This window comes from Schistocerca gregaria, chromosome 1 (assembly GCF_023897955.1).
Source record: "Schistocerca gregaria isolate iqSchGreg1 chromosome 1, iqSchGreg1.2, whole genome shotgun sequence".
Lineage (NCBI taxonomy): Eukaryota > Metazoa > Arthropoda > Insecta > Orthoptera > Acrididae > Schistocerca > Schistocerca gregaria.
The window spans coordinates 720,113,671-720,135,721 of NC_064920.1; the positions used below are offsets into that span (position 1 = coordinate 720,113,671).

At 42.6% G+C, this 22,051-nt stretch overlaps 1 protein-coding gene across 1 annotated transcript in view; it reads left to right on the forward strand.

Annotated features, from left to right (window-relative positions):
• Positions 1-22,051, forward strand: part of LOC126270694 (uncharacterized) — a 55,398-nt gene that overhangs the window by 24,748 nt on the left and 8,599 nt on the right. Inside the window, exon 3 of the mRNA XM_049974095.1 lies at positions 3,351-3,559. Coding sequence (XP_049830052.1) covers positions 3,351-3,559 — 209 coding nt within the window. The remainder of the gene's footprint in view (positions 1-3,350; positions 3,560-22,051) is intronic.

Sequence of the window (22,051 nt, forward strand, 5' to 3'; positions counted from 1 at the left end):
TTCTGTGTATACCTTACAATCTATTGTCTGATTTCGGAATCTCTGTCACACCGTGATGTAACCCAAATGATATTCACATGTCTCTAGGCCTTTTCCTAGTCTATCTCCCCCTCTCGTGATACTAAATGACGTCGGCTGTTATTAACTGAAATTTATTGTAGATCTCATTTAATGTTTCTCCTCTCTCATGGCTATCACCGAGCCCATGTTCTCCTGTTACTATTGCTTCGGTTCCCTCGATCACTCTCGCTCACTGGTACCGGATTATCAGACAGCGATAGCAGGGGACTTCCTATGCACAGTTAAATTATCGAACAAGAGAATGTGCACTCATCTACAGGAGGACTTTTTTTTAAATCTAATATATTCGAGTTATGCAATCCACCGCGCTCTATACTCCCGACAAAGCTGGCAATCATATGTATATAGATTCTATGAGCGAATGTGGAACAAACTGTTGGAGATGGTGCGCAAAATTCTTCATGCATCAGAACAAAGCGTCGCTCAGCCTTACAAATTATTTTGTGCACCTAACAAGTAAAAATGTGTGAGCCAGCTGTGCCAGATGTAGGCACAGTACTAAAATCTTACTTAAATGTCTTCATATACACTACTGCGTGCAAGAATTTATAAAAAAATAAACAAAAAAGTGTAGAGAGTCTCCTGTATGCTAACTTAGGCGCATAGTTGACACCACGATGAAGTGTACAAAGCACCCTCGTCACGAGGGTCTCATAGTAACCGGCTGGTCCTCCAATAATATTGGAAACCAGGAGAAGAAGAAGAAGAAGAAGAAGAAGAAGAAGAATCGTTACCTACTTCCCGCTAACATACGTGCTTCGATTGTTTGACAATCGGACTTCAGGAAGACTAATCTTTTCCAATCGCTATTAACACGTCCTGACAGGATGCGCTTGGATCATGTGCCCATATTTTCAAAAACACTATTTCATCTGTTACAAGAGATTTTGTACAACGTTGACGGAGTAACCTACCAGACATTCAGCAAAAACTGCGATAGTCCACCATCTGAGAAAGTAAAGCCAAATAGTATATTCACATTTGATGATGCTGTTGTGAAAAACCAAGATGAGATACGCAAAAAAAAAAAAAAAAAAAAAAAAAAAAAAAAAAAAAAAATTGGCCATTGTATAAAAGCCGATATCTTTTATTTAAGCCAGGCATAGTCAAGATTCCAAAGCAGTTGGTAAGGAATAATGTGGCCTTATTATCTCTTTCACACAGGGCAATATGAAATTAAAACATATCTACCAAGTACATGTAGGAACCGAGGTGGTGTCCAATGAATTAGCACCAACATCCCCCACTGAAATTAATGGAATTATAAATATACTGAAAAACAAGAGATCATGTGGTTTTGATGGAGTGTCTAACAGAATTTTGAAGTGTTGTTCTAATTTAATAAGTGGAATCCTGAACGCCACTGTAGGGCAACGACTTAGTACTCCACGCACTTAAATTGTTCTCACTCTTTCCACGTACTCCTTAAGGCGAAATCACATTGGCCTGAAACATTATGCACACGATTACTGTGTTCAGACTTATTGTTTAGAGTCTCGGGATCGTTAACAGCAGTAAATTTTTCAGCTGACATGGTACTGTGTGCTACTAGTTCTCTACTGCCACAAAGGCAGAAAACAAAAATTTACGTTTTGTTAGGTCGCGTTCAAGACGGTTTTTCGTCTGTGCAGCCTTTTTATCTTGATCTGTTTCATTCCAAATGAATCATGCTGGTAGCTGCCCAGTGTATATAATGTCCTCAGTACTCATTACTGACAGCATGTGAGTTACCGAGCATTGCGCTCTCATTTAAATATATGGTCGAAAGAGTCAGCCTATAAACCCTGTCGTCCAGGACCGCTTGCCACAAAGGGCGCAGATTCATCACCAGATGGGGATACTCAGCGCCATCCGCGGTGGCCGAGCGGTTCTAGGCGCTACAGGCTGGAACAGTGGGACCGCTACGGTCGCAGATTCGAATCCTGCCTCGGGCACGGATGTGTGTGATGTCCTTATGTTAGTTAGGTTTAAGTTGTTTTAAGTTCTAGGGGACTGATGACCTCAGAAGTTAAGTCCCATAGTGCCAGAGCCATTTGAACCATTTTGGTGAAACTCACAGGCGTCTATTGTCTATTGAGGCCTAAGCGCTGTAGTGTGCGAGTCACACAGACGAGAACCTACGACACAGGGAAACCCAGTAGAAGGCTTTTGTGGCCAAGGAGATTAGTGTTAAACATGGGGGAACTAAGATCGGCCCAGCCGGCCGCGGTGGTCTCGCGGTTCTAGGCGCGCAGTCTGGAATCGTGCGACTGCTACGGTCGCAGGTTCGAATCCTGCCTCGGGCATGGATGTGTGTGATGTCCTTAGGTTAGTTAGGTTTAAGTAGTTCTAAGTTCTAGGGGACTAATGACCACAGCAGTTGAGTCCCTTAGTGCTCAGAACCCTTTGAACCATTTTTAAGATCGGTCATAAAGGGAAACATTTATGGAAACTATTTAATTCTGTAGTAGTGCACGGAATCGAGCCACAGTAATTTTTATCTACCATCCTTCATAAATTTTCATAGTGATCCTAATAAAACTTGTATATTGATCATATTTATAATAGTTTAGGATTTACTGTTAAAGTGAAATTAATAAGTTTTGTAACAAAAACCTGAATGCTAAAATCTGAACGCTTTGGCCGATCATAACGATTGATATTTCATAAAGAAGCGCATCATTAAAATGACAAACGTTGTAAATATAAACACTGTAACTAGTTCACAAGCACTGGACTGATAACAACTGGGGATTCGCGCGTCGTGGCCTACACTACTTTTTCACCCCTACACCCCACCCCTTTTGATAGGAAGGTGGTTCTTTCCCCTACAGCGATTCTTTCCACACAGTAAGCGATATGTATGCCAAGTTTGGTTGAAATCAGTCGAGTTGTTTCAACGAAATATGGAAATACGTACATAGATACAAACATTTTCATAATGCGCATGGATATTGTTTCCGTAGTCCGATTTTGAATAAAAAAAAAAAAGCCTACACGGTGCCGCAATCTATGCCCCAGTTACCCACGAAAAACCCCTGAAAATTCATTTAGTAGCTTTGGAGAGACGTGTTGAAACAGACAGGTACGACATTTTTCCAGATGTATTATTCTATAGATTACACAGCCAGAAATTAGTAAAAGTGACTGCTGTTTTGGTTTGTTAACTGCAATAAAGAAATATTTAGAGTCACGGCTCATGCTATAGAGAGTAAACGTTCGGATGTCTTTGTGAGCAAATCGTAGGTATAAGACTTGCAGTAAGTGCAAATGTCCTTGTTGTGGATCAGGTGATGGGTCGCTTCGGGACGCCGGAGAACAACCTGATGGTGAACCCGCAACTGGTGGGGATGTCAGCGGACCAGCTGGAGGCGGAATGCGCGGTGGCCGGCCTGCTGGCTGCGGAGGCGGCGGCGGAGGCGGAGGAGTCCTCTTGTGAGAGCGACCTTTGCCGACCCGCGCGCAAGAGGGGAGCACTCGCGACGCTGCCCGCCTTCCAGTGCGTACTCCAGTGGATAACTACACGACGCTCTCTTTCTCTTAACATGCTTCTTCTACAATAAAAAAGAGACCGCAGCTCGAGGACTAGTAGTTAGTGCCATGGCCTCTAGTTCGTGAGATCTGGATTTCTATTCCCGGCCAGAGTGGATGATGATGTTTGGTTTGTGGGGCACTCAACTGTGCCGTCATCAGCGCCCATACAAAGACTCAATTTTTTTACAGTCCAATTTTTAACACTGTCCAATCTAGCCACTGAAACGAATGATGATGATAAAGTGATGAGGACAACACAAACACCCTGTCCCCGGCCAGATTGGATGATGATGTTTGGTTTGTGGGCGCTCAACCGTGCCGTCATCAGCGCCCATACACAGTCTCAATTTTTTCACAGTCCAATTTTTAACACGGTCCAATCTAGCCACTGACACGAATGATGATGATAAAATGATGAGGACAACACAAACACCCTGTCCCCGGCAAGAGTGGATGATGATGTTTGGTTTGTGGGGCGCTCAACCGTGCCGTCATCCGCTCCCATATAAATTCTCATTTTTTCACAGTCCAATATTTAACACGGTCCAATCTAGCCACTGACACGAATGATGATGATAAAATGATGAGGACAACACAAACACCCAGTCCCCAGTCCCGAACCCGGCTGAGAATCGAACCAGCGACCTCCTGATCCAGAAAAATTCGGGGTACGTTCTTATGGGATCAAACTTAAACCAACTAACGCTAAGGACAACACACACACACACACCCATGCCCGAGCGAGGACTCGAACCTCCGAGGGGGGCAGCAGCGCGAACCGTGACACGGTGCCTTGAACCGAGAGGCTACACCGCTCTGCTCTGTGATCCAGAGGCAGCAACGCTAGCCACTAGACCACGAACTCCGGACGGGCAAGAGGAAAATTTTCTTTGCTCAGAAACTGGTTCTTTGTGTTGTCGTATGGCCGGCCGGGGTGGCCGAGCGGTTCTAGGCGCTGCAGTTTGGAACCGTGCGACCGCTACGGTCCCAGGTTTCAATCCTGCCTCGGGCATGGATGTGTGTGATGTCCTTAGGTTAGTTAGATTTAAGTAGTTCTAAGTTCTAGGGGGACTGATGACCTTAGAAGTTAAGTCCCATAGTGCTCAGAGCCATTTTTGTGTTGTCTTAATCATTTCATTTCATCTTGAGCGACGCACAAGTCGCCAAAGTGGCATCAAATAGAAAGACTTGCACTAGGCAATAAACGCCATACAATCATTTCATTTCTTTCAGTTGAGACTTGCATTCCTGCCTTCATAAGTATTTCTTTTAATCACAATGTGCAGAATGAATATCTGTCTGGAAATATAAGTTGTTTCCAAAAACTGCGTAGAATTTCCTAGACTACTTCTTCTAAGTGAATTAAAATACACGGTTAAGAAGCGACGGATTTCAAAGGAAAAAGATATCTTTGTGCTAAATCAAAGGTTAACATTTTCTGCTTGATTTACATGCTCTGTTACAAAAAATTATACGACCCAGTTCCCCTGAATATAATTTTCAACTCTGCCACAAAATATGCATAAGTCAGGCACCTTTCAAAGCTTAACCCAGGCAGCTCTCAACTACACGAATCTATTGAGTTTGTTAACACTGACACGATTTTTCGAACACTTCCTCAGTAAAAAGTCGCAAGCGGACAAGTCTAGCGATCACGTTAGCCATAGCACGACACCGAAACGAGACTTAAGGCGCCCAAAGAACTTGCACGTTCCTGACAACTTCCACGGATTCATTTGCAGTTGTGCGATTTTACATCCTCTTGAAAAGATACACTCTTTGGTTTCATACGTGGTCTCCCTAATTCTGGCAGAAAGAACTTGTGTTCAGAGTTCACTGTCAGGGCTACACCGTCATCCTCAGAAAAGTAAACCCCGGTTATTATTCTGACGGCAACTACAGGACGTTACATAGCTACATGTCTGGAGAGAGAGGTATTTCACAAACTACGCAACACCGTTCAGGGTCCCAGAAATGATGGTTCTGTTTGTTAACAGAACCTTTCGAATTTAAATGTGCCCTGTTGCTCATAAACACGATTGCGCTTGAGTGATCTTCAGAAATCATTTGTATACACACACACCCCAAAGTCTTATCGTTGTTCACAGTCATCATCTTTCATCTGCTGAACCACCAGTATTTTATGCGGACGGAATTTAAATCCAAACTAACATTTTTCTCACAGATTCACTACTCATCCACAGACAGTTTACAAGCTAACACGCGGATCATCTCGAGCTGCTCATGATTGCGTCTCCTTCAAAGGCGATATTGTCGTGTAAGTCCTAACTTTTTGACCTTAAGGATGTTTCGTGTTGCTCTGAAAGCAAAATCATATTGTGACTTGAAGTTGTGCGATTAAAACCGTATAGAAAAAAGGTAACGGAAGTAAACACGCAATGCTCCATCACCCACTGTTCCTTTGCTACCGAAATAGCGGATATTCCTGAAATAAATGACGCACCCACCATCTTTCTCCCAACAGTCACATCCGTGTGCTAGCCAATATAAAAACGTATCTTTCCCAAACGTCCCACTGTAAAAACTTGGGGTAATTTTCAACTCATGCACTGAAACAAGTTTACATTGGCGCCAGTTGTATGTCGGTGATTCATTTGGTGGCATGGCAGTGGCTGTGGAAGAAGATGAGGGGCTGCAGCTACTTTTCTCTGTTTAAAAATATATAGCCAAAATATTAAAATTAGGCAGCAATTGCCGTCTGCTGGAATGGTATAGATCGTTATGACAAAATCAGTGTTGTTCAAAAACAGAGTTACTAGTCTACAGCTTGACACAGTCACCTCTATTAAATACCTAGTCGTAACGTCTTTGCAGAGAGATATGAAATGGACTAGTACACAATTACAGTAGCACGAATGGCAAATAGTTGACTCCAATGTACAGGAAGAATTTTAGGAAATGTGTGGTTCATACGTAAAGGAGACGCCATATAGAACACTAGTGCGACCCACTCTTCAGTATTACTCGAGTGTTTGGGAACCCCACAGTACTAGGGCAGGGCGGGCGTTACTCCATTCTCCATTGTTGCCAAATTTACTCGAGATGGCATATCAAAGATGGTGGCGACAGATGTGGCAATGTTGCAATGACGTCATGGTCAGAAGTTCAAATTGTGGAGGGAAAATAGATCAATTGGGCTACCTCCACAAACCTATCCTTCCCCCTCCTTCCTCATCCCTCCCCAAGAAAATTGCAGGAAAATAGGTCTACTTCCACTAACCTACATCATTCAACCATCACCTCTTCCTTGGAAGTGGCAGGAAAATGATCGCTCTGTGCTGTCCTGCTGGATACAGTGGTTGTAAGTCTTTATTTTCCATATATTGTTTATTTAAACAATTTGAGTTGTCATAGGCAATAATTACATCCAGCGTGTTCACCATGAGGTCCGAAGTCCAACTGAAATAGTACACAGTACCGCCATCAGAGGGCACTGTTGTCACTTGCATGACATACTCCAGGATGGAGGTCAGGGGAAAAAATGGTAGGAAAAGGACTCAGTCTGTGTCCAGCTGCTAGAGAGGAAGGAGTGTACTTTATTCATTTTCAGTGGAATGTTGGAACACTTTATTTAGGGATGGATTTTACATAGTTTATTTATTACACTGATACAAAACACTCGCCCTTTTGTGCTTGGGGTCACAACAAATAGCCTACAGACCTGCAAAATGATCGTAAATTACTGAAATAAAGCAGTACACTGATGTGTTTGGGGTGGGGCAGCGTGCACATGTCGGTCGAGCCTCTTCCACATGCAAGACGCCTCTGGGTGGGCATGTGTTTACCTAGCCACAGTGGCTGACTTATTGCCCTTGTACCTGTGAGTCGAGTGCTGGCATAATTGCTGAGCGAGGTGTTTGCCTAGCGACTCACCCTTGCAGGTGCAGCCAAAAGGTTGTCAGTGCTATACTGATATCTCAGTCTCTGTAAATAACAGCCAAGTCTCTCTCTGGACACACAACAGAACTCTTTTGCAATGCTTTCAGAAAAACTGTTTACGAAAATATCCCAGAATAGCACAGGATGCATTCTTCCTAGCAATCCTAACGAAACAGCTCATCCATTACATATCAACCCTTCCGCAGAAATAGTTAACGATCGCTTTTGTTGTTGTAGGAGCTTTCATGATGTCTCACCTTGTCTGCATGGAAATCCTTGTCCTAACAGAACCTGTTTGCGAAAATAACCAAGAATAACACCAAATGCATTCACCCTGATGGTCCTAACGAGGCACCCCATCCATCATGTGTTAACCTTCCCAGAAATTATAACGTCCTGCTTTCAACACACATCTCAGAAACGGTAAATGTTAACTCATGTTCTCACCACTAAATGTCTATATCATGTCTGTGCTTGCTTGTGAAAACACCGTTATTCGTAAAAGCATTAGTGTTGTTTGGAAAGAGAGCACTGTCTAAGCACAGACGGGAGAATCGGAACAATTATGCAAACAGAATTCGAAGCACTGTCGGACAGAAGAGAAGAATGGCTGGAATTTTCGGTGTCCTACACCTGCTGGGCTGGAGATGTCCCAGTGTCACAATGGCGGATGAGAGACAGCATGCATTACTCAAGAAATAGATAGCCTGCTTCAACTTCTCTTTGAACACTTGAACAAAGAATACATCATGTCACTCTCAGAACATTCCATAGATACCTTGCCCCCATCTTGTTCGAATCAGTCTGTAGAGGCTCCTATGTCCCAGAATGAAGAATGTCTTGTGAATTAATGAAGCATTCTTATTGGCTCTTACTGAATTTACCAACAAAACTGCTGCTGCTGCTGCCTTTTTCTGCAGACGAGACTTTCAGTGGCAAAACTATTTTGTACAGATCGCCACATTGCACTGACAGCTAAACCCCGCAAAAGTGGTCTACAGATCATTAAATACAGAAAGACACTTCCTCAATTACACTACTCTGCTACTGTCAAGGAAAGTTTAAATATTTTAGCGTGAAGTCGACCTCCAGCCTGGCTATATCACTACATACTTTTTCGATGTAGTTGACACACAATTCATATGCTGCGCCATACAGAATCGCCACTTCTGCGTTCAGCATATAGCCAGACACTCGTACATGTACCACGAAGATAGATAGCATAAGCACATACACCTTATATGCTCCTTGGAGCACTAGATATTTCCTGTGAGTTTGGGCAATCATCAACCACAGCCAATGGTCGCAAGTCATCAGCCGCCACACAGACACACTCTAGCCCAATGCAAATACCGCGACATTGAATAGAGACGGTGATCGCTGGAATGTGTATTAACAGACCGAAAGTGCGGTTACACATCGCCTACTGTGTAAGTTCATATTAAAATGACCGAATTTAGAAAGTAGCGGCCAGGGTAGCCGAGCGATTCTAGGCGCTACAGTCTGGAACCGGGCGACCGCTGCGGTCGCAGGTTCGAATCCTGCCTCGGGCATGGATGTGTGTGTTGTCCTTAGGTTAGTTAGGTTTAAGTATTCTAAGTTCTAGGGGACTGATGACCTCAAAGTTAAGTCCCATAGTGCTCAGAGCCATTTGAACCATTTTTTAGAAAGTAATTCAGCTAAGAGGCGTGTTTTGACCATTCGGTGGAAATGGGAACATGTTGTGATAGCTCCACCATTCGTGTATGAATGTAAAGTCAGCACCAATCGAAACCTACTTCTGCAAAGTGAGGTAGTATAAAACAAAGTACAAACAGTAACGGTAGTGTTCCTTATCAGGTAAATCAGGAAGATCCAACATCAGACAGGTACTGCAATCTGAACCAGATCTTCATCCCTCAGGGTCCCTTGACGTCTATTACCCCAACATTCTATCATCGTTATTCTGTATCATCCAACAGAGAAAAATAACGAACTGTAAAAACTTCATCCAATAGAGAACTCGATAAGATATATACCGCATCTCTCTCTCCCGATACATCGAAAACAAATACCATATGCATGCCAGCAACGAGACTATGTGGTAATCCTATTAAATACACAGGTATCGATCCACTGCACAGACCAGTGTAAAGTGTCAACACCTGTGCTGTAAGAGGAGGAGGACCAAACCCCACAGACTATCAGTAGCAAGAAAGGCTCCCTGTGACCCTGTGTTGTTTAAAACATTGTTTTTTTCTGCTGTAACACACTTTCTACACCGCCATACATTTTGTTTTTTCCGCATCGACTTCGAGGTCTGAGTCAGGTTCTAAACTGACATTAACAGATTTCGATCCATTGCCTCTCACAGAAAACTAGACGTTTCATGGTGTAAATAATATTGTTGCTGCTGCTCCCGCAACACGCACACACACACACATATATATATATATATATATATATATATATATATATATATATATATATATATATATATATATATATATATATATCACCAGTAAGGAAACTGGGACTGGGAGAGTTTTGTGGCATTGTGGAGCGTTTCAAACTGCTGTTCAAAGGTCACTGATGGCCTCAACATTTAAACTCATCTGTCACAGTGACTGGATAGCTGATGGCTCTGTATTAATTTCGATTGATTCCTCATATTGCAGTCATGTATGTGATCACTGTTTCGATGCTAGCCATCCCCAGTAGGTGTTGCCCCTACACCAAGACTCTTTCTCCCTCTCTAACAAGCGATGTCAGACAATTATTATGCTGTAACCAACAGCGAACCAGTGGACAGATGGGGTGGAAGAGACACTGTCAGTGCACTGTAATTATAAGCATCACAGTCGAAGTGCGAACAATTTTAGCAATTTTACCATAATTTCAGCACTGACCAATGATGCGGCATCATGCCTCCCAGATTCTGTATCATCGCTAAACCACCTCTCCTCTACTTTGCGAGTACCATTGTGAATGTAGACAGATGACTGTGCAGTACGTCCATTCATTGTTAATTGTCGAACATATACATCAACGTATACCAGACAGCGATCTACATATTTCTAGCACTTCGAGCATAGTGCGTAATTTACGATCTTGCTCTATGTAGATGGATGTCACAGGGCATTCTCGCGTTCTTAAGATAAAGTTAGAGATTGAAAGATCTCCTTGCACTGTCTTTGACCAACCCACCCTGCAACACTGTCACCGATTTCATCTGCAACTGACCAGAAGTAGTCTGCTACATGCCTCGTCTCGTGAGCGAATGTGGTGTGCCGAGCCCATAATTGCTGTTCCGCACCTATCCAAATACACAAGATTTCTTCAGATTTGTGCATGGCGAGGAGGTTAGCACCCCTTATCGGTGTATAGTGGTAGATATGAAAGCGTTGTTAATAGCAGACGGTTAAGAAGAACGAGAAACGGGTTGCCTTTATGCAAAATGGAGCTTCAGACAGACGGAGTTCGAAGCATTTAGCATAAATCAAGTACACTATCAATTCTAAAGATTTGTTCTAGTGTCTGTGATTGGTAATGGTAGGAGAGAACATAAACACATGCACTCATAAGGCTATATGGTTCTGCACTTAAAACACTCTATAATGTTAGATCGTTCGACCTTTTAGTCATGTGGAATGCAATGCTGTTAATATTCCAGTGTAAGAAATATATTTTCTGCGCATGACAGACATCCTTCTTTCAGGTTCCTCTATGATAATCTATGGTGACAAACTGTAAAATAAAAAAAAAACTACTTCCTTAACATTGATTCTGTGTGATACATACAACATATAGCTTTCTAGGGATGTATAGTGTCCACTGTCCACATCCAATCACGGTTCAGAAATTATACTATGCTTGTATCACTCCTATAGGAAATGATCGTTAGTAATGAGGAATACCTCTTACAATGAAACAGATAAATGCATAGCAGCGGCGTTTGACATGTGAAATTACACATCATACCGCCACTAACTCTGTAAACAGGACATCTGTCAAGCAGATGTATACACGGAGACTGCAATACACCACAAACACCTGTTGCCGACTTAGAATCACCTTAGTTATGAAACTGAAGTCCCGATTTTATACCCAGGATGTGACAGGGGAATGGAGTAGATCGCATAAATCTTCGTTCGTATAGAGGAATGTGTCGAAGCAGGTTGGTCACATTTCATCACACATGAGATGGAAGTCCTCTGATGACCGGGTTGTATGTTCCAAACTACAACATAATTCAGTTGCTACAAGCCCTACACGATGGTGATAACGACATGTAGAGTTTTGAAAATACACTGGCATGTAAAACTCAAGAGCGAAAGTATTTCGAAGTGTCACTGCCATGTAACATATCTCAATGATTCTTGGACCATACATAGAAGGAATTGCTACAGTATAGCGCAGTACAGCATAGTACTGTACAGTACAGTGAAGTATTTAAAGTAACTGAAAGAAATACGCACTGAGACGAACAGAAATCACCCTTTTATTGAAAGACAATAGTTAACGCTGAAGCCACCGCGAATCGTGATGGTCTCCTGGACATAAAAAAAGACCGGACATGGTTCTTGATAGGGTGTGTGATCATAACGTATGGCAATGCATGCACTCCATCATGCTCCCAAGCAACAAAAGCAACAACAGTGAATGCAGGAGCTCAGAACATGCTCGCATGAAGTATCAAATGAGTCACTATCGTCTGGATGTTTGTAGTGCAGCCGAAGGAGGGCACGTGGAGCATTTGTGAAAGGTAAATGGAAACTTTAATCGTATAGGAAATTGTAAAACGTAAACCAGTGTTCTATGAATATCTGCCGACCGAGGTGGCCGAGCGGTGCCCGGCGCTTCAGTCCGGAATCGCGCTGTTGCTATGGTCGCAGGTTCGAATCCTGCCGCGGACGTGGATGTGTGTGATGTGCTTAGGTTAGTTAGGTTTAAGTAGTTCTAAGTCTAGGGGACTGAAGACCTCAGATGTTAAGTCCCATAGTGCTCAGATCCATTTGAACCATCCATTCTATGAATATCTATGTAAAACACATACGCTTGTAAAATCCGGCAGTTTTCTTGAAAATAACAACTCTGAAGTCTGTGCTTATGTTAAAATGTACCCTAATTTTACATCTTCATCCAAGTAAAGGATGTTATCTTGTGAAGTTGGATGAATCTTTTGGAAATACCCTCTATATATCCCATATTTCTATTACATTACATTGCTTTTCATATTTTTTAAAAAAATTCAAAAAAAAGTAAAGTGATATAGACGCACAATAAAAAATTTGTTTTAGAATAAGTTATTTCAGATCCTTTCGGAGGACATATGTCAATTTTCGCAAAATATCTAATAACTGCTGACGGTGTAAATTGCGTTTTGATCTTGTCAGAGTCTGATTTCTGCAGTATTATTTAATCTACATCCACTCTTACACTCTGCAGAACAGTGTGAAGTGCATGGCAAAGGGTTCTCTATTGGAGAAGGGAGCACGCGAAGCAGGACTGCTTCAGTGTCCGTGTGCGTACTGTTTTCGGTCTAATCTTGCCTTCACAGTCCGTATGTGAGTGGCACATAGGGGAATGAATAAAATCTCTAAATGCTTCACTTAATACTGGTCCCTGACTGTTCTAACTGACCATCGTGGCCTGCTTACGTGGATGTTATAAGAAAACAATGTAATAGTGAACAACATTTGGCTTTTTTCTAAGTGTTGTGTGCGAAACGTGATTCTTTATAATGCCGATTCAACAAGGAATGAAGAGAGAGAAACCTGTTTCTACAAGAGGCGTTCAATACGTAATGCAACACTTTTTCTCTTAGGGCAGGTTGGTTTTATTCAGGATTCCAATAAACGACACTGTTTCCCGCTCTCTTGGCTACAAAATCCTGTTTTTCAACATAACCTCCGTTTAATGCGACGGTCTTATGCCACCTACTGGGAGGAACTGTACGCCCGCATTGTACCGCTCTACTGGTCGATGGTGGACCCAATGTCTTGCTGCAACCTCACACGAAGTGCATCCTTCATTGGGCCCAACAGATGGCAGTCGGAAACTGCGAGATCTGGGCTGTAGGGTGGATGAAGAAGAACAGTCCAATGAAGTCTTATTAGCCTTGCGTGAGGCCTTGCGTTGTCATGAAGACGGAGAGGTTCATTTGCATTTTTGGGGCAATGAACACACTGAAATCGTTTCTTGCGTTTCCTGGGGGTAGCACAATACACATCAGAGTTGATCTTTGCACCAGGACATGAGACAAAATAACACCTTCATAGTTGTAGAAGACCGTTAGTAGCATGGCGTAGACAGTGTCTCCCCACATTGTGGATACCTACATAACGGAGAAGCATACATTCAGGGGCAAAACCATCGTTCTCCTTTCATTGACAGGTCCTTAATATATTTTTATCCTTGGGGATAATCCTTTCCTTTGATTGACAAGTCTATAACCTATTGTTTGATTAAATGGTTTCCCATATCACTCCACCCCTCCCCTTCACCCTACCCCTCCCCCACACTGGTTCAGGTACACTTTTCAGGCCTGAATTATACGAATAGCCCCCCCCCCCCTCACTCTGTCAGTTTCATTGACTAAATAATTAAACTGATCAATTGATTAACCCCTCCCCCTCTGGGAAACCTCCAGCCCTCCCCCCCCCCCCCCCCGGAAATAGGCGGGAAAAGGACTCAGTTGATAGGCCATTTGGAGGGAAATCAATTGCAGTGTATGGAATATTCCCTAAACAATTTAAACAATAAAGTTTCTTTATTTATGTAAAAAATCTGTTGGGAACTCGATTGCAGTGTATGAAATGTTGCTTAAACAATTTAGACAATATGTAGAATATTTTTCATTTAAACAATTTACGGGATAGAATATTTAAACAATTGAATATTTAAACGATTTCGATGCTTTTTCATTGCGATAAAGCAAGAATATCATCACGAAACACCCATCATCCGTAATTACACCGTTCAAAATCTTTCGATCGTGAAGCACACACCGTCATTTGGGGGAAGAGAGCAAACAGCGAGGTCATCGGTCTCATCGGATTAGGGAAGGAATTCGGCCGTGTCCTTTCAAAGAACCCATCCCAGTATTTGCCTGGAGCGATTTAGGGAAATCGCGGAAAACCGAACACGAGTCCAGTGTGATACCACTGCGCCACCTCGCTCGGTCAGCCACCTGTACCCAGTTCTTTCTCACACAGCACATGCACATCACTCGGCATCTCACAAAGCGACGCATTCCGTCAGTGGACACGCGACGTGCCGGTGTCCAAGAGATGTCAACGAGTGCACAACGACTGACAGACCGGAAGTCACACTAATCACTGAACAAAAGCATCCGAGAAATTCCTGTCGAAACACATGCTGTCTCTCTCTCTCTCTCTCTCTCTCTCTCTCTCTCTCTCTCTCTGCTTCTCCTCCTGTACCAACCCACTGCCTGGCCTGCATGGGCCATTGGTCGCCGTAGGAACGAGCCACAAAAAAGCAGTGTTTACCCGGCAAAACCCCAGCGGAATACTGATCCACACGAGAACTCCTTCCAAGGCAAATGCCTGACTGAGAATGGATTTTGCCATGGGCTCTTAGCTGCCGTCTGTGCTGGAGAGGAAGGATATGCTGACAGCAATGTCATTTATATAGCATAGGATATACAATTTATTTATAAAATTCAATTCACAGGGGCTGGATCTCACTTTTATTTATTGGGGAAAGCTCACATCCAGATGCTAAATGCTCTAATTACATAATTAGAATGCCGCAGTTTGGAGGTGGCGTCTAACTGGAAAATTTTCATGTGTGCACTCATCTTGACTGAGGTAGTGCACAGTGCCACCAGCAAGGGACGTCCCACCCTCCTACTCCTGTCCCCTCCCTCCCCACACATCCCAGCAAAAATGTTAAAGACTCACCCTGTGCTGCATCTCACATCACGATATTCAAATCAAAGTCAGTAATATATTGACACATATACTTCATTTAATCAGTTGCAGGAGAAAGGGTTCCCACACTTGAAGCGCTGACGAGAGCCATAGGTACTTAACCTAGGTAGTTGTTGGCATCTTATTATATGCCTCAGCTGTATTTTGCAGCTGGACAAAACATAATTTGGGAATTCCAATTGCGATCCAATCACATGCGAGTTCACTGTCTTAACCACCCCACTCCTTCAGTTGGCATTACTTATTGAATAATGCAGTTTTTTTTCTCAAAATTAAATATATGCTCCTAATCGATAGTACACCTTCTCAAAACACTGTAAATGACCAATACTGTTTCAATGAACATGAGAATGAAGTAACATGCCTTCCCCAGGCTACCACATTGTTGTTGTTGTTGTTGTGGTCTTCAGTCCTGAGACTGGTTTGATGCAGCTTTCCATGTTACTCTATCCTCTGCAAGCTTCTTCATCTCCCAGTACTTACTGCAAACCACATTGTTACATCTGAATTTTATAGAGCCATTACTATCTGAATTCTGAAACCAATTAAGTTCTCTATACCATTCTCGAGGATTTTTCAACGAATTGGAAACTCTTAGGTGTGAGAAATGGTGTACAGTGCTTTGCCCTTCATCCCCAATGCATTTCACAAGTTAGTAATACTGCAAGATACCAGACCCATCTCAAGTCAGAGACTTCAGTCAAAAACAAATGTGTCAAAGCTCTAAATGTTGAAATTTGGCTACTTAAGTATTTGCCAGGCTTTACATCATCGCTAGAGGCCTATACCCCACAAAATGTAGTATAATATTTCTTTCCTTGTACGAATATCAGTAAAATACACTTGAATACAAGGTTCATCATTACAAATTACTCTGTTCTAGTTATGCAGACTCATAGCCTCTCATGCCACATGTGGATGCTAAATGCATCACATATGCATATACCAACCAGACCATGTGACTAATGGCAATGTTGTCTTTGAACGTCAGGTGCTGCAATGTGTCGGCTTGTGTTAAGTTGTATGAGTACCAATGTTCCACAATGTTTCCACTAACAGACGCTTGCTGTTTATTGACTATCCAATATATATACACTACTGGCCATTAACATTGCTACACCACGAAGATGACGTGCTACAGACGCGAAATTTAACCGACAGGAAGAAGATGCTGTGATATGCAAATGATGAGCGTTTCAGAGCCTTTACACAAGGTTGGCGCCGGTGGTGACACCTACAACGTGCTAACATGAGGAAAGGTTCCAACCCATTTCTCATACACAGGTTGGTCGAGATCAAATCACTGTTAGCAGAATATGGACTCAGTGGGTTCGGGAGGCTAATATGGAACGCCATGTTGGATCCCAATGGCCTCGTATCACTAGCAGTCGAGATGACAGGCGTCTTTTCCGAATGGCTGAAACGAATCGTGCAGCCACAGCTCGATCCCTGAGTCAACGGATGGGGACGTTTGCTAGACAACAACCATCTGCACGAACAGTTCGACGATGTTTGCAGTACCATGGACTATCAGCTCAGAGATCATGGGTGTGGTTACCCTTGACGCTGCATCACAGAGAGGAGCGCCTGCGATGGTATACTCAACGACGAACCTGGGTACACGAATGGCAAAACCTCATTTTTTTGGATGAATCCAGGTTCTGTTTACAGCATCATGATGGTCGCATCCGTGTTTGGCGACATCGTGGTGAACGCACATTGAAAGCATGTATTCGTCATCACCATTCTGGCTTATCACCAGGCGTGATGGTATGGGGAGCCATTGGTTACACGTCTCAGTCACCTCTTGTTCGCACTGACAGCACTTTGAACAGTGGGCATTACATTTCAGATGTGTTACGACTCATGGCTCTACCCTTCATTCGATCTCTGCGAAACCCTACATTTCAGCAGGATAATGCATGACCGCATGTTGCAGGTCGTGTACAAGCCTTTCTGGACACAGAAAATGTTCAACTACTGCCCTGGCCAGCACATTCTCCAGATCTTTCACCAATTGAAAACGTCTGGTCAATGGTGGCCGAACAACTGGCTCGTAACAACACGGCAGTCACTACTCTCGATGAACTGTGGTATCGTGTTGAAGCTGCATGGGCAGCTGTACATGTACATGCAATCCATGCTCTGTTTGACTCAATGTCCAGGCATATCAAGGCCATTATTACGGCCAGAGGTGGTGGTTCTGGGTACTGATTTCTCAGGACCTATGCACCCAAATTGCGTGAAAATGTAATCACATGTCAGTTCTAGTATAATATATTTGTCCAATGAATACCTATTTATCATCTGTATTTCTTCTTGGTGTAGCAATTTTAATGGCCAGTAGTGTACATATACAGGGTGGTCCATCTGAAGTTTAGGATGAGATTATCTCAAAAACTATACATCAGGTAAAAATAGTGGGTAAGACAAGTTTGTAAGCTCAAAGGGGGACATGAAATGATACTACACGTGACCCCCAGCCCCTGCCCCTTGGGGTGGGGCAGGGAGCAACTTTTTGATCTTAAATCGAACACCCATTTTTTATTGCAGATTCGCATTCTCCACAAAATAGTAATCAAGTTTTGTCTGAAACATTTTTTAAACCATTGACAGATGGAGCTGAAATCGAGAAAAATTAAATTTGGGGAAGAACTCCCATTCATTTAGAATGATTTGAGAAGGATGCATCCAATCGATACAAAATGTGCACCAATTCTTTCATTACCTCAAACTAAGCCAGTTTTTTACAAAATGTATCCCACCTGCCACAGTTTTTGATGGAGGGAGACGGAATGGTATTAAAATCTCATTAGGGAACTCTTCACAATTGCATTATTCACCCGACTGTGGCGCTACCATAGCCAAACTGCGAACTATGGATCAGTATAAAGCAGAGACTGTTGATGCAATTCTGATTTTAGGTTAATGCCATAACAATTATGCTGCAGTTGCGCAACTGTATGCGGATCGTTTCCCAAATAGACGACATCCAAGCGAAAACATTATTCGAAATTGCACTCAACGAGCTCGAAATGGATACATGCAATGTCCAACTCGTCATCGCGAATACAATGAAAATGTCGCTCATACCCTTACCGTTCTCTCTTGTGCCTATCAGTAGCCATGCGATTTAGAGACAAACTGGAATACCGAAATCAACTGTTTTGAGGATTTTGAAGCCACAAAATTATCATGTGTATCATATCACACTGACACATGCATTAACGACGAAAAATATGCAAACACGCGTGCATTTCTGTCAATGTTATGTTCACCGATGAAGTCACATTCAAAAACAATGGCAACTTAAATCGTCATGATTGTCATTATTGGTCCCTGTCAATCCACACTGGCACAGACCCATTGACAAATGGTCGTTAATGGTCTCGTGTGGAATTTTAAACGGTTTCTTGATAGGACTGTATTTTTTTGACCAAAATGTTACTGGGGACGGGGACTGGAAATCACGTGTAGTATCATTTGATGTCACCCTTTGAGCTTACGAACTTGTCTTACCCATTATTTTTACCCGATGTATAGTTTTCGAGATAACCTCATCCGAAACTTCAAGCAGCTAAATCTCTTCAGAGCAGATGCACACCAGGCTTGGACTCTTAACGGAATTGGCGAAATTCTACAATTAATGATGGAAATGGGCAAGGGGCACTACATTAGCAGTGTGTGGGTAAGTTGAGAATCTGCATCTCATGGTGAGGTGTGCTATGGTAGTCCGTACAGCTGCATTAACCACTGTGTCTGGATTGATTTCAATCAATGCCCGTTTGCAGCCAATGTCTGTAATTCCTTTGAGTCTAAATATTAGTAGCTGATTCTTTGCTGGGACGATGTTACACCCTGTAGCAGAGACTTTTAGTAGCCGCGATCTTCCTACTGGAGAAAATACTGCTTAAAATTTCCCCCTGAGTGTCAAGTCATCTGAAGCCCCAGAAACGTAAACTCAAGTTTTGCCCTGCATTCAGTCCCAAATAAAATACTCAGAGGGGAAGAAATCTAACTAGCCCACTTAGAGCCGACTGCTCGGGGACTGAACTTTATTAAATGTTTCTAGTAACTTTCTGTTACAGGTGCAAGATGGTTGGTTGGTTGTTTGGGGGAAGAGACCAAACAGCAAGGTCATCGGTCTCATCGGATTAGGGAAGGATGGGGAAGGAAGTCGGCCATGCCCTTTCAAAGGAACCATCCCAGCATTTGCCTGGAGTGATTTAGGGAAATCACGGAAAACCTAAATCAGGATGGCCGGACGCGGGATTGAACCGTCGTCCTCCCGAATGCGAGTCCAATGTGCTAACCAGTGCGCCACCTCGCTCGGTCAGGTGCAAGAGGTTAATGATCACAGGAGGAAGGATTGCGTGCTGGAAAACACCGGAGAAAAGTTTAATGAACTAAATTGTTGATTAGAGCACATTTATTTACAAAGTGGAGCATACCCCTGAACCTAGTTAAACACGGAACACATACAAAAATTCTAGCTCTATGATTCCACAATCCTAAATTGCATTAACCATCGTTATTCAGCAAGGAATAGGCTGGGTCATGGTGCAACACTGACGTGCATATCTTCACACACACAAAGACTCATTCACAGAATAACCCCCACGATTTTCAAGCAAAAGCTGAGTAGTCAGAGCTGAAACTCAATTAGAATCACGATAAATGAAGTGAGACACGACCGGATAGAAGATAAATTCAATCCCATCTGAATTTAACTAAATGATAGTGAGATTATCACCTGTGAGGACTCCATAATGCTTCTAACAAATGACTTTAAAATTTACATAAAGGTCCTTATTCGAAAAATCTGAACAAACTCCCGTCCAAAATCACCAACTAAATATGCACAGATGCAGCACATCAATTAACAACACGAATTCTTTAGTGGTACCAGATATCTCCTCCAATCAGAAAACAGGAGAGGCCGCATCTGTTTACTCTTTCACAAAATTTTCCATCAGTTCAATGTCTAAAAGTTTGAACAAATGCATCCCTGTCGCATGGCTCTGAAAGAACCATTCATGAGGGCGCCCTTTACGGAAACCCACACAGAGAATGCTGGACTGGCCCGAGAGGCGCCTCAAGCCAGCTATGGAAGTTGAACTCAACTGCTGTTTATGAGGCTCTGCCACAAAGCTATACCAAAAAAGTCCACCAAAATTCACCCATAAGCTTTCTTTTGCAATTACATCTACATTCATTCAATCCACCAATTATCCATGTTTGGGCAGGTGCTCACAGGTACATGATGTACTGAACATCAAATGTAATTTAAAAAATGAAAATCAGACATAGTCTGTTTTGTTTCCAAGGGTGATCTTCCTCTCTGGATCAGGCAAAAATGGGAAAACGCAGCCAGAGAAACGAAATTCTGTTAAACTTTATAGGAACTGACTCTTTTAAAACAAAGACTGAGGTTTTATTAATTCAACAGTATTCTGAACAAATAACCCACTTCAAATTAACTAAAAATCTGTGCTAAGTAAGAGAACAAAGATATGGTACATTTTTCTAACTTTTCAGAACTCGTTACTAGAATTCCTCAAGACTATCCCAGGTAAACTTTTGTTTCTCACATATTTAAGTGGATTTCAGTTCATTATACAACTGGCAAAATTAATTATTTTTTTTGATTACATGAACATTAAAGTCAGTCTCAATAGAGTTATAACAATATCATGAGAAGGATAGTTGCTACTCACCATATAGCAGAGATGCTGAGTCACAGAGAGGTACAACAAAATTACTGTCACAAAGTGAGCCTTTGATCAACAAGGCCGTCATCAAAAATAGACAACAAACACACATGTAATCATGCAAATGTAACTCACACATACATGACCAAGGTCTCTGGCTGCTGAGGCCAGACTGCGTGCAGTAGTGCACGAAGGGAGAGGCAATCGGCTGGTGGGGGTAAGGAGGAGGCTAGGGCAGAGAGAGGGAGGAATAGCATGGTAGGTGTGGGGGACATTAAATTGCTGCTTGTAGGAGCATATAGGGATGAGGTGGAGAGACGGTAGGGCAGCTAGGTGCAGTAAGGAGATTAGACGGAGGGAGGGGAGAGGAGGGGTGTAGCAGAAAAGGAGAGAAGTAAAGAGACTGAGGATGTGTTAGTGGGATGGAGGGCTGTGTAGTTTTTGACTGGATACAGGGAAGGGCTACACTCCATTCCACAAGAAAGTGTGTGCTGTTATCTACATGAAATAAGAGACACTATTAAAAATACATGTTTATTGCCCTATTATTGATTATAGCTTAGAACCTTTTTGGCATTCTTTTCACGACATTTTCTGCATATTCTCTGGGTAATTATCTCCATATCGTCCTGATTTTATATGACAGATAATTCCAGGTGTATATTGGCTTTCCTTTATCCTTCATCTTAATATAATATCAAACATTTTTGATCACATTTGCATCCAGAGACAATGCAGGCCAGTCCATTGTGGACACCGCATTGTCTTGTTTCCATGATGTACTGAAACGGATGCAATGTCTTGGCTCATTATCCTCTTGAACCACCCAGGTTGCCTCATTCAAACAAAATAGCTTCTTAACAGACCTCAGAAGGCATTCTTGATATACATTGAACATTTTTTCAGCACCTA